The following is a 17,450-nucleotide window of genomic DNA, read 5'->3' as shown; positions in this document are numbered from 1 at the left end:
GACCTGTATGTACTGCATCCTGCATACTACATACTCCACCTGTATGTACTGCATCCTGCATACTACATACTCCATCTGTATGTACTGTAGCCTGCATACTGCATACTCGACCTGTATGTACTGCAGCCTGCATACTACATACTCGACCTGTATGTACTGCATCCTGCATACTACATACTCCACCTGTATGTACTGCATCCTGCATACTACATACTCGACCTGTATGTACTGCATCCTGCATACTACATACTCCACCTGTATGTACTGCAGCCTGCATACTACATACTCGACCTGTATGTACTGTATCTTGCATACTACATACTCCATCTGTATGTACTGCATCCTGCATGCTACATTCTCGACCTGTATGTACTGTATCTTGCATACTACATACTCCACCTGTATGTACTGCATCCTGCATGCTACATTCTCGACCTGTATGTACTGCATCCTGCAAACAGGTCGAGTATGTAGTATGCAGGATGCAGTACATACAGCTCGACCTGTATGTACTGCATCCTGCATACGACATAATCAATTTGATGTACTGCGTCCTGCATACTACATACTCCACCTGTAAGTACTGCATCCTGCATACTACATACTCCACCTGTAAGTACTGCATCCTGCATACTACATACTCCACCTGTATATACTGTAGCATGCATACTACATACTCAACCTGTAAGTACTGCATCCTGCATACTACATACTCCACCTGTATATACTGTAGCATGCATACTACATACTCCACCTGTAAGTACTGCATCCTGCATACTACATACTCCACCTGTATATACTGTAGCATGCATACTACATACTCCACCTGTATATACTGTAGCATGCATACTAAATACTCAACCTGTATGTACTGCATCCTGCATAATAAATACTCCACCTGTATGTACTGTAGCCTGCATACTACATACTCGACCTGTATGTACTGCATCCTGCATAATAAATACTCCACCTGTATGTACTGTAGCCTGCATACTACATACTCGACCTGTATGTACTGCAGCCTGCATACTACATACTCGACCTGTATGTACTGCAGCCTGCATACTACATACTCGACCTGTATGTACTGCATCCTGCATACTATATACTCACCTGTATGTACTGCATCCTGCATACTATACTCAACCTGTATGTAATGCATCCTGCATACTACATACTCAACCTGTATGTAATGCATCCTGCATACTACATACTCGGCCTGTATGTACTGCAGCCTGTATGCTACATACTCGACCTGTATGTACTGCAGCCTGCATACGACATACTCGACCTGTATGTACTGCAGCCTGCATACTACATACTCGACCTGTATGTACTGCATCCTGCATACTACATACTCCACCTGTATGTACTGCATCCTGCATACTACATACTCGACCTGTATGTACTGCATCCTGCATACTACATACTCGACCTGTATGTACTGCAGCCTGCATACTACATACTCGACCTGTATGTACTGCAGCCTGCATACTACATACTCCATCTGTATGTACTGCATCCTGCATACTATATACTCAACCTGTATGTAATGCATCCTGCATACTACATACTCCACCTGTATGTACTGCATCCTGCATACTACATACTCGGCCTGTATGTACTGCATCCTGCATACTACATACTCGACCTGTATGTACTGCAGCCTGTATGCTACATACTCGACCTGTATGTACTGCAGCCTGCATACTACATACTCCACCTGTATGTACTGTAGCCTGCATACGACATACTCCACCTGTATGTACTGTAGCCTGCATATGACATACTCAACCTGTATGTACTGTAGCCTGCATACTACATACTCGACCTGTATGTACTGCAGCCTGCATACTACATACTCGACCTGTATGTACTGCGTCCTGCATACTACATACTCAATTCGATGTACTGCGTCCTGCATACTACATACTCAATTCGATGTACTGCGTCCTGCATACTACATACTCAATACGATGTACTGCGTCCTGCATACTACATACTCAATACGATGTACTGCGTCCTGCATACTACCTTAACGATTAGGAATTTCATCCCCAGTTAGCACAGAAGTAATCTCAAACAATACGTCTTCTCTTCGCATATATCCAGGAAGATTTCTCGCGTACACAAAATCCACAGCTGGGAGGCACTATAATTTCTACTTCATACTTAGTTTTAACATAACATATTAGCAATTTTGAACACAGCCTTGTATACTAATGATTTAAGTATAGATTTAAATGTCAGCAACCGTGAGCTGGCAGATATGTAAAACAGTTATGAGGCTTTAAGTTTAAGAAGTGTTGAGCTGGAGCTGCTCTCCTGTAACTGACCACAAGCTCTCACCTCCATGGACAGCATAACATTACTTATTACTATTATAATATGGCATTTTGCCTTATCATGGACAGCTGCCCAAGGCTTAAAATACCCAATGAGGTGTCCAATAAACAAGTTTAATTAACATTTCTAATTAACTGAGCAGCACAGGGTTCAATTATTTATTTATCATTATGTATCTGTAATTCTTCAATTGTGCAATGAGACGCACCCTCACGAGTAAGAGACTTCTGCTCAGCGAGAGTGCGAGAAGTGATAAAGCTGACTAAAGGAGAATCATTCCCAATTTGAATAAAAAACTATTAGAAAATATTAAATTGTGTATTTTATTAGGCTCCCTGTTTGCATAAAACTGTCCACCGTTACTCAGACCAAAAACACATTGAATATTAGTGTATCATTAAAACCAAACTATAACAATAAGGTTGGATTTAGATCGGGAACGTTACCTAAGTATAAAATATAAAACTTGCTAATTATGTCAAAGGTATTCATCTCTTCTTGTCTGACTTAATTCTAACACAAAAACAAGTCTGTAATTAGTGTGTGTCATTAGTCTGCCACACACACATAGTGTGGGCTGGAATAACTAAATGTGGTTCAGCCTTTTTCTATTAGCATGCTCTATGTTATGACTGTAGTACAAAGTGTAGATTCTGTAAAACAATACACCTCTTAAATTGTTGTTTTTGTCCTAGTTAAGAAATAAAAAATGATGATTGAAAAAGCTTCTAAAAGGAAATCAACTGTGAAACAACTGTACACATGACAATCAATATAAAAAGGACAAGCATAATCATCAAATGCATTTACAAGTTTGACCAGTGTTCTCACAGTCACACTGCGAGGTGACCTTTTAGGCCGTATATGCCTGTGCATAGATATTGGCATTAATGTCCTCTTGCTTAAATGAGAAGTGCTTGCTAAACCAACGACTGTGGTCAGTGAACTGTGTACCTTAGAGGTGGATTATATCATGCCGGATTACCCTTACCTTAATTTATCTGTGCCAGTTTTGTATCTGGAGACTCTGGCCATCAACAAGGGCAGGGAGACGGCATCCAGCCAGCGCTTCTCGTACTTTGGTTCATTAGCTGAGGGCGAAGGGGGTGATGGAGCCTGCGTGGAATACATAAACAATGCAATGAGCTTCCTGCTTCTTTTGATCATTGAGGATGTGGTCTGGATGCAACACTTGCACCATTTACATGATCAAAGAACTCCTTTCTTAACCCGGGTTAATCAGCTGTACAGAACGTAAACATCAAAATGACACACTTCGACACTGAGAATTGCCTAAGGGTAACACCTGCACCTTTATCCATTACTGCCTCATTTAAGTGGTGACCTGCTACTGCAGGGGTCGGGAACCTATGGCTCGCGAGCCATATATGGCTCTTTTGATAACGCAATATGGCTCGCAGACAATTTTGGGCTGACATTTTTTAACTTAACAAGTAATAAATAATAATACTTAGCCATTTTAAAGTAAAACTTTCCTCCGCTGTGTGTGTGTGTGTGCGTGTGTGTGTGTGTGTGTAGGGGGCGGAGCCCCGCCCGTCGCGAGACTGCGCAAAGCAAGCAGTAGACCGGGGGGTCAAACTCATTCACAGAGGGCCAACATTAAAAACTGGGACTACGTCGAGGGCCAAACACGGTCCACATTTATTGAACAGGATACACATATTGGATAAAGTGCAAAAAGATATGGAACATATTTAAGTCAACTGCAGACGGGTTGCTGAGCAGTTCAATTTAAATATCTGAGCAGCAAAGTCGGCAAATGCTCTCAGTGCATCAGCAGAATGCTGTCGGGAACACAGCGGTGGAGATGTTTGTCAGTGTTTGGAAACACGTAGTGACCAAAGTTTCCTTCTGCATCCGAGTCTCCCACAGGCAGCTCGGCATCACACATGTCCGTGATCACACGGCCCTGAAGCTGCAGGTTTAACAGTGAGATGCTTCGTTATGTCGCACAAACAGGCCAGCTCACATCGTCCCAGAGATCTGTGGTGTCTTTCTCTTTGCTTTCCAAAAACTTTCATTTCATTCACACATTTAGATACTTAATCAAATGTCTTTTCCCGTGGTTGTGCCATGCATTGATTTAATTACCAAAACCGGCGGGCCAGTTATGACAGACATATGATATTTTCTCGCGGGCCGGATATAATTGCCTTGAGTTTGACACCCGTGCAGTAAACACTGACACGTGCACATAAATGAGATAAATAACGTAAGCGTTTAGTTTATTTAATAAAAGAGCACCTGTTCAATGCAACACTGATACCTCTATTAGTACTCGGAGACGTGTTATTCTTAAAAAATGCACGCATAAAGTTGCATTCAAATTTATTAAATATATGGCTCTCAAGGAAATACATAAAAAAAATATTTGGCTTTTATGGCTCTCCCTGCCAAAAAGGTTCCCGACCCCTGTGCTACTGTATACACTCAGAAGCTCCCAACGTTCACTGCAGGATCGTCTCACCTGAGGTTATAGAATGACTTTCAAAAACACATAACCAACAGCGGCACTGATCAGATGTACTGTAATCTATTAGCCTATTTCTCATTTTTAATTGAAGGATTACTTTCATCTTGGCAGCAGTTTGTCTCTGTGAGCTCTTCTTAATGGCTTTTTTGAGAACAGTGAGCCTGCGGTTTGAGCTTCTGACTATTCTAACAAACAGGTGCATTTAGGCTTTTCATAGCCAGTAATGGGCATTAGAACAAGCTTAGAGGTGCCTGGCTTTAGCAATAATACATGTGTTAATGTGGCATGTTTATGGGCACTTCCTGATGTTGCAAAACACATGGCGGCAAGGAGGACTTCAAATTACTTTAGAATGCACTTTACAGCAATACACATATCAATATAATGGCCAACACTTGTTTTCCTATGTTAGCAATCTACTGCTCAAATCATGTCTAATAGGCCACTCTGTGCTTGTAAACATCAGCTCACATTCAAACAAGTTTCTTTTTAACAGCGGCTTTAGGGCTTTATATAACTGAAATGGAATAATAGGTGATTGCTGTATAACAGCGAGGACATCCTTTACAAAGAATAAAGGCGAGGCAAACATATTTGTATAGCACCTTTCAACAACAAGACAATTGGAAGCGCTTTACAAAAGACTTAAAAAGCTTGAAGACAAGATGGATAACACAAGGCAATTCAAAAATACAAATAAAATAAATAAAGACTAAAATAAGCTAATTTAGATCAAAACAGATTAAAAGTGCTGTGCGAGATATAAATAACTAGTCCCAAATTTAATTTAATTAAAGTCAGAGGCAAACAGAAAAGTTTTAAGCCCTGATTTAAAAAGAACTAAGAGTTGGAGCAGAGCTGACATTTTCTGAGAGTTTGTTTCAGATCTGTGGTGCATGAAAACTGAATGCTGCTTCTCCATGTTTAGATTTGACTCTGGGGAGAGTAAGCAGACCTAAACCAGACCAGCTGAAAATAACAGCGTCCGCAGTAAACCATTCGGATCTGTGTAAACCAACAGCCCGAGTGACTCATTTGACAAACAGAGAGGAAGTGTAAAGATCTGACAACTAGACTGATGAGATCCTCTCTCTGACTGTAACGTTAGCAGAGCAATGACTTCTAATTGTTCTTCTTTGGGTCCAAAAGACTATTGTTTCAGTCGTATCTTTTTTGAATTGTAGAAAGATGAAGGCAAAGCCAATCATTGATTTGTTTGATGCACTAACTCAATGCTTGCATGGGAACAAAGTCATCTGGTGATATCGTTATATAAATCTGTGTGTCGTTAAGATTTTTTGAATACAGAATTGTCATGATGACAAAACGTCAACTAGAACAGAACAGAGGACTCAAGAACAAAGGAGGAGGCGTGTGCTGATGGTGAATAATGCACACATTTTGACGGGATTTTTGTACCTTGTACAATTTCATGTGACAAATAAAACTCATTGATTCGTTGACATTGTTACAAACATTTTAATTATTTTATCACAGAAGTTTAATTCTTTCATCAAATGTTTTCTGCAAACTGAAATGATATTGCAATGCATCCTTCAGATGGTTTGCATGAATAGCTGAAGCAGTCTGCAGTCTGGCAGAACCCCTAACACACAGGAAAAAACGTTAATATGACAACAAAAGCTTTACGTGAATAGAAGAAGATTTCAAGAAAGCTTAGTTCCAAAGAAGGGGAGCTCGGTAAGTGATGATTGTACCCTTAAAAGATGTTTTGTGAATTCTAAGAACAGTTAAATAACCACCCCCTTCACGTAATTGCGACTGAGTAACTGGAAGACTGGAGATGTAGGAAGAATTCCATTTAAAGCATTGTAAATGAAAAGCCAATTGGTAGCCAATGCAAAGACTTCGCACAGAACAAATGTGGTCCATGTATTGATCCCTGTGGAACACCCTGTGAGAGAATAAAGATACAGTATTATTTATAAAACACTTTGGGGCGGCTTCAGACAGAGCTTAGATTAAGCCAGGAATAGGCCTTAATGTGGACTAGTTCATCTAAAACATTTAAGTCTCTAGCATAAAGTGGCTTAAGTTTGGCTGAGTTAGTCACAGACTATAGAGTCTTGGAGTAAGGTAAGTAAGACTAAACTAGAACACCTGGGTTAAGCCTCATTAGGTTAAGTTATTAGGCACATGCTGTTGGTGTAATGGTGCTCATGAAAACCCGGAATGGATTCAAAAACACCAATTCTGATGTGGATCTAGAAACAGAAGTCTGGCAGATGCAAAAAGAATACGTTACAAAAAATGTTGTGAATATGAAAAAAAGCTACGAAAGCAAATTGTGTCCAACCATCCAACTATAGAAAGTAAAAACCATACTATAATTATGTCATATTTCTCAAATTTTATTTTCCAAAATTCCATGTAGAATTGTATCTGCCTTTATAGACTCTGTGAAAGAACCTTACACTGGCTTTAAAAAGCTTGAACGCAGAGGCCAGAAGAGATTAAAGACTGGTGGAGGACCACCAAACACAAACAACACCGATGCATTCAGTGACTTGTTGTTTGGAATTAAAAAGCACTAGCGACCTCTGGGTGGTATACCAGACGATGACTGTGTAGAAAGTTCAGATCAAGACCTGAGCACTAATGGTAAATACACCACAGAAAGTTAATTAGTTACGTTGTCAGGTAATTATAGTCCTGTCAGTCTATCTTTTTCCACAGCTTTCATGTTGCTGATCTGTGAAGCACAGTGGCACACACACACACATCACTGAACACAATACTACTGTACATACATTTACATAGGTATTTGGTATTATAAGAGTATGACTGTGGATCAGATGGTTATATTTGTGTTTCTAATGGTGTTCTATTCCCAGATGAAAGGAATCTGAACAGGCTGGAAGAGCCAGGGCACAGTGAGTGTGTGCCATCCACACCTGCTGTAGCATCCCTGAGAGAAGATGGTGCCACCACCTTTCAGCAGAGAACAAGATGACCATGCCAGAGAATTTCATGAGCAATAAATGAAATGAAACTCTAAATTAGGATTGCATACACCCTGGACATTGATGGAAAACCAGTTATTACGGTGCATGTACTCCTCAGCATCAGGAGTTGATGGACACTTGATGGGAACATGACATCCATCTATGCACACCAATCACTCCTGGGAAGTGACCATATTCATAGAACTGCACTTTATAGTTGGCTTGTGCAGCAGCATCAGGGAACTTTATATAAATACTCCTCAATTCACAAATGGCCTTGCAGACTTTGTGAACGATTCTACAAACAGTTGCTTCACTGACGCCACACAAATCACCAGTTTCCCCATGAAAAGTTCCAACACTTGGTGTGAAGTGGGTAAAGGCCTTCCTCTTTGAGACTAGGAGAAAAGGCGAGGCTCAAGCAAAAATATTATTTGCAATGCATTTTCTTTGTACATTCTAAAGTGGCCTCGAAAGGTTGTTTCATCATCGTAATTTAATCGATTAAATGCTTCCCATAAAAGGCCATTCTGCCTCACAAACAAACAGTTGGATTTAAGCAGAGGTTAAACCTGCCTCCTTGAAGGATTAATTTAAGATTCAATTTAGTCCTAGAGTAGCTCTAATCCTCCCCCTTGCAACCAGTTTAGTTTAATCCAGAACAAGCTAAATACAGGACTATTTTAAGATGAGGTCGCTTAGAGTTAGAACAGCCTAAACGGGCATTTTAGTCTGGGATTAGGCTTAAACCTTGACTGTGAAACCGCCCCTTAGTGTTTGGGTTTGTTCTATTCCTGGGATATTAGCAGACCCATAAGGCTCTCAATACATTCTAGGAGTGTCATGGTCTACAGTGTCATAGGCGGAACTCAAATCTACTAATAGCAGGATAGATGTAAGTAGTCTGCTCCCCTGGTCAGTGCAGTTTCATTGGAGTGTTTGCATCTACACATCTACAGGACTGAAACTCTTCAAGAAGATTTGTACTAGATAGATATGCTGTGGGTTGGTCAGCAACCACCTTTCATAACAGTGTGAACATGAAGGCAATATTTGAAATGGCTCTGTGATTGCTTGGAGATTGAAGGTTAAGTATTTTCAGTAAAGGAGCAACCACGGCTGTTCTCAAAGCAGTGGGTACAATACCAGAACTAAGAGATTTATTAATGGTGCTGAGAAGACAGCTTCCTAGCAAACTGACCACTTCTTTTGGAAGGTTGTGTAGAATGTGGCTGGTTAAGAACACTTTAGAAAGAGTGCAGTTCAGCATATTTACACTTAAGAAATCGTTAATTCCATTTGTATTACTGTTAGTATCAAAGTCAGCATTGTGTCTTCACAGACCAGTCCAACCCAAACCACCTGATTGTGACATGCAATGGTTCAAAATATAAAAGGTTTAATGAAGCCCCCTCTGAGAGATGGCAGAGCATCAAAAAGTATTCATTGTAAAGGTCCTGAATCACAACATGTTGACAAAACTTTAATTTAAATGCAAATCACAGTGCACTTAATGATGAACAGATGCATCACACATTACCTAATGAGTTACAAGCTTAGGGATCAAATGAGTGAAGCTTTACCATCATCAAACAGTGAATCATTCCTGTAGCTTTATCTGTGAGCGCAACACAATCTGTAGCCCTGTAGCAGTCAAACACACAGTACAGGTAGGTGTGTTCATCACAACAGAACCAAATCACCTGCATTCCCTGAGATACAAATGGCAGACATATTAACTGAGCATTAAAATAGCCTTTGGGTGGAATAGTGAAGAACAGAAAACTGCCTACCTTTACAAAGTAGTCGCACATCTAAACTACAACATGTCCAATGCCGACCCCCGTCAGATCCTCATCAGTAATTACTACAATTATCATTTGCTCCATTTATGTCAACCCAGAACAAATTGTTTTTAGTTAAGTCTCAAGTGGAGCTCTGCAGTGAGTAAGTGAGGTGGCAGGAAATGGAAAACCATCAGGCTGTCAGAGTGGATTACCCTGACAAAACACCTGCTTCTACTGAAGCAGCTGGAAAACAGGAATCCAAGCCTCAGTGCTGTTCTTCTTATCTTCCTTCTCCGTGAATACTGATACTTCAGAGGTGAACCGAGCATAATTATTTGAAAGCATGTAAATGAATCAGGGAGGTAAATGGTCCAGGGCGCAGTGAAAAGGAAAACTTTATCAGTCATTTCAACGTCGAGAGAGCCAGAAAGAGCTTTGTGAATTCTAATCACATACAGAGGAAGGAGATGCTTAAGTTCTGTGAGAGCTCGGAGGAAAAACCAGAGCAAAAACATAATTGGACTTTTGTATCACCCATAACGTTCTGTTACATTGAACCAACAACCAAGACACACTGTCGTCAGTCAGTCAGTCACAGTGGGTCTGAGAGTCTACAGCCATTCCTATCAACTCTAACACTGAATAAAGCAGTTTCACTTTAAACATCAGTGTTTAAATGCTGTTGTAACATGTAACATGTAAATGTAACATTTGCTCAGCTGGTTTCTCTGATAACTTAAGATCCAGACGTTGATTTAAAAAATCATTATTCCGGTTAAAAGATATAGTTAAAAAAGACCAAGATCTAGCTACTGGCTAAATGTTAAAAGGCTTGTCATAGTAGTTTATTTTTGCATAAGATTGTATTACACTGTAAGTTGTTGTTTTGTTCACGAGCACATTCAGTCTAATACAAAAACTTTAAGTGCATTACATATAGGACCTTTACTCGTTCTTGTCTCTCCTGGCCTTAAACATTTAAAAATGTAAAAATACATTTAAAAAAACAAGACACTTGAATAATTTGTACAAAATATAATCTTCATGTATAATTGAGTGAGAACGTTTTCATATGTATCAATGTAACACTCTGCCCTTGAGTTTGTGGGTTTCTGAATTTTGAAGTGCAATATGTTTTTGATAGGATATTTTTTTTTGTCTTCTGCATTCAATTGAAAATCTGTTTTCAATTATTTTATCTGATATATTTTTGCACTCTAAAGACTGCAACACAAAAAAATATTGAATCTGACCTTAGGCCATTAAGAGAAGAATTGCAGCGGAGAGAGGCAGAGGCGACGAGGCGACGAGGTAGAAAGGAGATACTTCAGACCCAAAACACTTTCTACAAGTGTGAAATGACATGAGGTGATCCCATTTATATAATATGCTCTAGTTCAAGTATTTCACTCAGTTTAATTTGCAAGACATGCTGGTGTTATATTTAACATTGTATACAGTATTTGAGTATGATATCTGTATATCTAAGTATAGTTTCATAATTAATAAGTAATGTTGTACATTTTAAATTAATTCTACATTACATACAAAATGCCATGAAAAGGTCTGGTTTCTTGTGGTTAATTATATATTCAATATATCAAAATCAACTAAAATTCAACATAACAAGCACTTTTAATTTGGTTTTAATGTTTGGCATCAATGTTGATTCCATCATTATGTGCTATCTGTGTAGGCTTCCACCATCGATGTCCGTGTGAAAGTTCACGGCAATCCAACCTCTAGTTGTTGAGTTATTTCAGACCACAGTAACAGACTGACTGACAGACTGCCATCCCATAATAATGACGGCACAGGGCATTAGTAATAATATCAATGACTCATGGTTTTACAGCACTTGGTACAAACACCTGACAGACGGCAGCAGTAGAAAAGGTCGGAGAGAAGAGAGCATGAGGTAAATCTACAAACAACATTATTATTTAGATTTAGATGATTGCAGTGTTCATCTAGTTCAGGTAATTACTCTGGGACACATGTGAGAATGATACAACACTGTATAATTGGGCTACACAATGTAACATTTTCTGCATTCCATCATTATTATGAGGAAAAAGTAATAGTGGTGTTTATTGCCATGGAGGAGTTATTTTGTGATGAGGTATGGCAATTTATTTTTTGTAGCATCAACTGTCCCTGGACTTGCCTGCCCTATTTTGACTTATTTTCCTACAATTCCAAAATAGGTTTTGACACCCCCCCATTGAAACGCAGCTGGACTTGCAGCATCCAGCAGTTTAATTTACAGCAATATGAACCTCAAAAAAAGCAATGTCTTTTCTGTCAAGTAAATGGGAGCATCATACCCCTCACCCCACCGAGCCCCTTGTGGCTGCGCTGCTTTCGGGTTTATTGGGTCTGCTGTCAGTGGATAAATTGCTGTCTCTTACTCTCTCTAGCATTTCTGTTGTTGGGATTTAATGAAAACTGGTGAGTCTAGAGGTCTAGAAGAAGTCTTTCCTCACTTCTGAGGAACCTCAAATGGAAAGCCTTCACTGCTAATGTTTTACACTCTTCAACAAAGTATCCTATCATGGGCTGAACATATTGATTTTGTGGTGACATTTGGCATTTTAAAACAACAAAATACCTCTTTATGACTGATAACATGTCAGATGAAGGTTTGTGAGCATTATCAAGGTCAAGTTGGGAAAAAAACAACAACCACAGCCTTGGGCCTGGCAGGTGGCCGGCAACATTTCTTAGGAAGGTAAAATGAAAAGAGTTGGCACACAGGAGGTCTGACTCTAAAGTTAAATCAAAAGGAACATTTCAGCTTCAGCTGCTAGAGATGCCTTAACACCTTTCCATGTGTTGTTCCCAGCCTGCTGATACAGAGCTGTTGAAATATGTTTCTTTCTATAAATAGTCATTCTCAAAACAAGTATCCTTGAAAGAACATTGCTATTTCAACTCAAATAAATAAACTATTCATTGAAGATTATATACTCTCTGCCTGAACACAAATATCACTATGTGATACCGACAGAATTGTTATTGACAGAATGCAGCTGTTTCTTGAATTAATCCAAGAGGTTAGTTGGAGTAGAAATGCAGGAAATTTGTTTTAAATTACAATTTCTTCTTTTTGGGGGACGACCCCCAGACACCCCCACCAATATGTATCTTTCCAAGTTTGGTCCCCCTGTTTAAAAACTTAACTGAAATGCAAACTGTCCTTTATTTACACATTCAGCAGACATTGAGCAACAGTAGCATTCATATGGAGACATGATTCAGGGTCACTTGACAACTTAAGTGACAGACTCTCACAACAATCAGCTTGTTGTGCTAACCTCAGCAATTGTATCTAACGGCCTACAGCTAAAGGTTTTCATGCGAAACCATGTAAGCTGTATGCGGCTGCTTGCAGTCCTTGACCTGTGGCAGTTCTGCACAAATACACAAACCATGCTCATGAGAGCAGTGACAGCAAACCACGATCATTTAAGTTGCAGCCGTAAAACCAAAACAATGAAAAAGGCCAAAGTGCCCTGCAGAGCTGAGGATAGCTGCAGAGTTTGCTGTTTGAGTGGGATCAGTGAATCACATGAAGCAAAATTATAACCATTGTTCAAAGCGAGAGTCAACAGCAGAAGAAATAAAAGAAGACACACGCAGTTCATCTTTTGTACTATACAGAATGTGCAGAAGTTGTATGTCTGAGGTCATTTACCATTCCAACCATTGCTCAACCTCAGGCTTAATGAACCTTTCCATTACAGACTATTTCATATGATGCAGAATTGCTTAATAGCATGCAATGTCTTTTCTTTTCTTTTGGTGAAAAAAAAAGAAGTTATGAGTTGCCCTACTTTCCTTCAAATATCTATCTGGAGGCTTCTTATCATTATAGTCTGAACATTAAAGTGAATTCAGGAATTACACTGCACTGGGTAAAAGACAACACAACAAGCAATTACGCTAAGAACAAACACAACCACTCATTTAATAGTTATTTTTTGTGAGGCAAGAGCAACCTCACTTGACTTTCTGTGTTGTTCACTGCCTAAATGTTATTTCTGGGGTGAGAACACTGCCTGGCTAATTGTGTTTGTCAGCTGCCTAGTCTTCAACTTCAACCAGAGAATGAATAGTAAAGATCCTTGCTGCCTGCTGAACTGTTATGTCCTACAGAGTCATGCCTTACTTGTTATGCATAGTTAGGCATTTGTCAAGGTCTTTTTCCCCCCCAGATAAACCATGTGCACATACTGGGAATTGAAAGAAATGGAGACCATGCAAAGGCCCAATGCGCAGAGATGTTTTTCCTCCTCCAGCTCCTGCAAGGGCTTTAAATGGAAACACTTTTAATCTAGAATATCTATCTAAAGTTAAAGTGGCCACCTGCTGTCCTTCATGCTTTCTCTGAATAATGTATGTGAAATGCAGAGTAAGAGATGCTGTCCTTACAGCTACTCTGTTCACTATACCTGGACGGCCCGCTCAAGTAAAGGTTATGTGTGGGAAACACTGCAATGTAGACACCTGATCGCTCAAGTCATCAACCACTGGCTCCAGACTGGTCATGTCCCATCTTCTCTAAAAACTGCCGTCATCAGACCACTTCTCAAAAATCACACCTTAGACCCAGATGTCCTCACCAACTACAGGCCCATCTCCAACCTGCCATTTTTATCAAAAGTATTGGAAAAAGTAGTTGCAGCCCAGGACCATCTCAAAACCAACTGCCTCTTTGAGAAATTCCAGTCCGGTTTCCGTTCCGCATACAGCACCGAAACAGCTCTGGTCAGGGTCACAAACGACCTGCTGACACTGGTTCCCCATCTCTCCTCATCCTCCTGGATCTGACTGCAGAGTTCGACACGGTCGACCATCAGATCCTCCTTCAGCGTCTCCACTACACCATCGGACTCTCTGACTCCGCCCTGAGCTTGTTCCAGTCCTACCTCTCTGGAAGAACAGAGTATGTATCCTTGGGAGGTGCATGTTCGCAGATACACCCAGTAACCTGTGGTGTCCCTCAAGGGTCGGTTCTTGGCCCCACTCTGTTCACCTTCTACACTCTGCCCTTTGGCCCATCAGCTAGCTTGGAATACCATTCCATTGCTACGCTGATGACACACAGCTATATATAAAAACCGACCCGATGCCACACTGTCGACATTTTCATCATCATCATCATCATCATCATCATCATCATCATCATCATCATCATCATCATCATCATCATCATCATCATCGAACACCTGCCTTGAGGAGATAAAGGCTTGGATGAAAGACAATTTCCTTCAATTAAATAGCTCAAAAGTAGGCTATTTTAGTTGGCACACCACACCAGGTCCAGTCTTCCCCCATAACCCACTGGCCAGGGGTATGTTTTCTGGCCAAAACATACCCCTATCACCATCAGTCACCAACCTAGGTGTAAGATTTGACCCTTATCTGACCTTTGACACCCACATCAAACATCTGTGCAAGACCTCTTCTACCACCTCAGGAACATTGCAGAGCTCCGCCCCACACTCGTGCACGCCTTTGTCTCCTCAAGGTTGGACTACTGCAACGCTCTCCTCATCGGGATTCCAAGCGGGAGCCTTCAAAAGCTCCAAAATATCCACAACAGCGCCGCTAGGATCCTGATGAGGGTGCGAAAATATAACCACATCACACCCATTCTCCACTCCCTCCACTGGCTTCCTGTCTCATTCAGGATTGAGTACTAAATCTCCCTACTCACCCATCAGTGCATACATGTAAATGCTCCTCCGTACCTCAAGGAACTCCTCCCTCAACAAACCTCCGCACGCAACCTCCGCTCCTCTAAAAAAACTTTTCTCCACCCCCCAGGACCAAGCTCCGCAACATGGTCGATCGGGCCTTCTGTTCAGCCGCTCCACACCTGTGGAATTCCCTCCCAGAACACCTGAGGGCTCCACAGGACCACTGACTCCTTCAAGAAGAGCCTAAAAACCATTCTCTTCAAAAAAGCATTTCCGTAACCTCTTATGTCTGTAAACATGTAATTAAATAATGTTTAAATGCCAAATGTCATTACACATCACTTATATCTCATAGAAAATTACACATTGTTGCTGATTTCTATTTTGTTTTAATGTTTTGGTCACAGAAGTTCTCTGTAATAAAACTTGCTTTATAATATTGGTCATGTAATGCCAGTTTTCTCTGGAGCAGTGTAGCCAACACCCTAGTTTACTTCTTTCACTCTCTGAACTAGTTGGAGTGGAGAGGATCAGTGGAGGGTGGAAGAATAACGGAGAGTTTTGCTGAGATAAGTTTAATTCTCTTCCCTCTGCCAAAAGAGCAGCTTCACAGCATTCAGTGGAATGGACAGCCAAACAACGTCCTAGCATATATGCATAGAGGACGTTATGGATTACTTTTTACATTCACATTTTAACATGTCAAAGTCAAAGTGGATTTGTACGAGCCACAGTCCACAAAGGGAGGCAAATGCTCAGGCTGCAGATGATAGCACTGCTGCTGCCCCACTAGTGGTTAGCCCTGCTGAGCTAACATTAGCTAATAGATAAAAACAGAGTCTCTATAGTTAATGAATAGAGTTGATTGGTATTATTTCTGCCCCTGCCGCCCTCTAATGCTAAGTGAAATATAGTCAATGTGTGCAGTGAGATGCATTGTAAACTCTGCTGCCAACATCAATGCAAAGGCAGGGTCCTTGAAACTTCTTTCACTGATAAACCAAAAAAAACAATTGACGTTTAATGAACAAGAGGACTGCTGGAAACAGCCATGTGTAATAAAAGGCTGTCTTTTATGTCTTTGAAAAGAACCTACACATTTGTTGTCCGTAGGGGGAATTTATTAGAAAAGTGTAAACACTTAGTCTACTAATATTTATCATTTAAATAAATTAGAATATTTTGCTTATTAAACACCAAAACTAAATACTTGTCTTACTTGTTAAATTACTTTTGTAATACAACTCAGTCAAGAGTCCTCAACACATAAAGTCTGTATTCTGTATTCAAACATGTAGAAATGGAAACAAACATTTATTATTATTAATACTTACTGACCAACAACAGCCAACGGCGAAACTAAACCAGCGGCTAAATAAAACCAGTGGCTAAACTAAACCAGCGGCTAAACTAATCCAGCGGCTAAACCAGCGATTTAACTAATCCAGCGGCTAATCCAGCGGCTAATCCAGCGGCTAATCCAGCGGATAATCCAGCGGCTAACGGCTAAACCAGTGCATAACTAATCCAGCGGCTAATCCAGCGGCTAACAGCTAAACCAGCGGCTAAACTAAACCAGCGGCTAACGGCTGCTATTGTAACATACCCTGCTACCCTGTTTCCTCAGAATCAGAATCAGAAATCCTTTATTTGTCCCACGACGGGGAAATTTACGTTGTTACAGCAAAGAGAGTAAAATGACAAGTAACAATTAAATAGAATAAAAATACAGTAACAGTAATATAAATACAGTCAAGAACAGTTCCTGAATGCAATCTTACGAATGGTTAGCTAGCAAGCTAAGAAGGCACAACAGGTAATATATCAAACTATGGAGTTATTGGGAGGTGCAATTCGACACTGACCACCTCCCTGCACTGCTGCCCCTGTGCCAGGTTAAGTAACTGTCCACTGAACCCACCGACAAATTCAACTCTATCCAACCTCTGGTGAAACAGCAAACAATGTTATTAGCCTACTACATTTCTAATTGTAATTCCTTGCATTTGTTAAAAAGTTCTCACATCAGTCTTACTTGATTGGACATTACACACGCTGCTTGATAAGCTATTTTCATAGTCGACATTTTGACTTGACACACCAGGAGAAGTCCAGGTGAAACTATTTTCGTTAATGGCTTTGTTCCATCAAG

General features: G+C 40.3%; 1 protein-coding gene across 2 annotated transcripts in view; it reads right to left on the bottom strand.

Moving 5' to 3' along the window:
* Window positions 1-17,450, bottom strand: part of sntg2 (syntrophin, gamma 2) — a 103,921-nt gene that overhangs the window by 55,946 nt on the left and 30,525 nt on the right. For both annotated transcript variants that reach the window (XM_029460734.1, XM_029460735.1), the window contains exon 9: window positions 3,338-3,462. In XM_029460734.1, coding sequence (XP_029316594.1) covers window positions 3,338-3,462 — 125 coding nt within the window. The remainder of the gene's footprint in view (window positions 1-3,337; window positions 3,463-17,450) is intronic.

The sequence above is a fragment of the Cottoperca gobio genome, chromosome 22 (genome assembly GCF_900634415.1).
Source record: "Cottoperca gobio chromosome 22, fCotGob3.1, whole genome shotgun sequence".
Classification (NCBI taxonomy): domain Eukaryota; kingdom Metazoa; phylum Chordata; class Actinopteri; order Perciformes; family Bovichtidae; genus Cottoperca; species Cottoperca gobio.
This window is presented reverse-complemented; position numbering and strand designations above follow the sequence as displayed.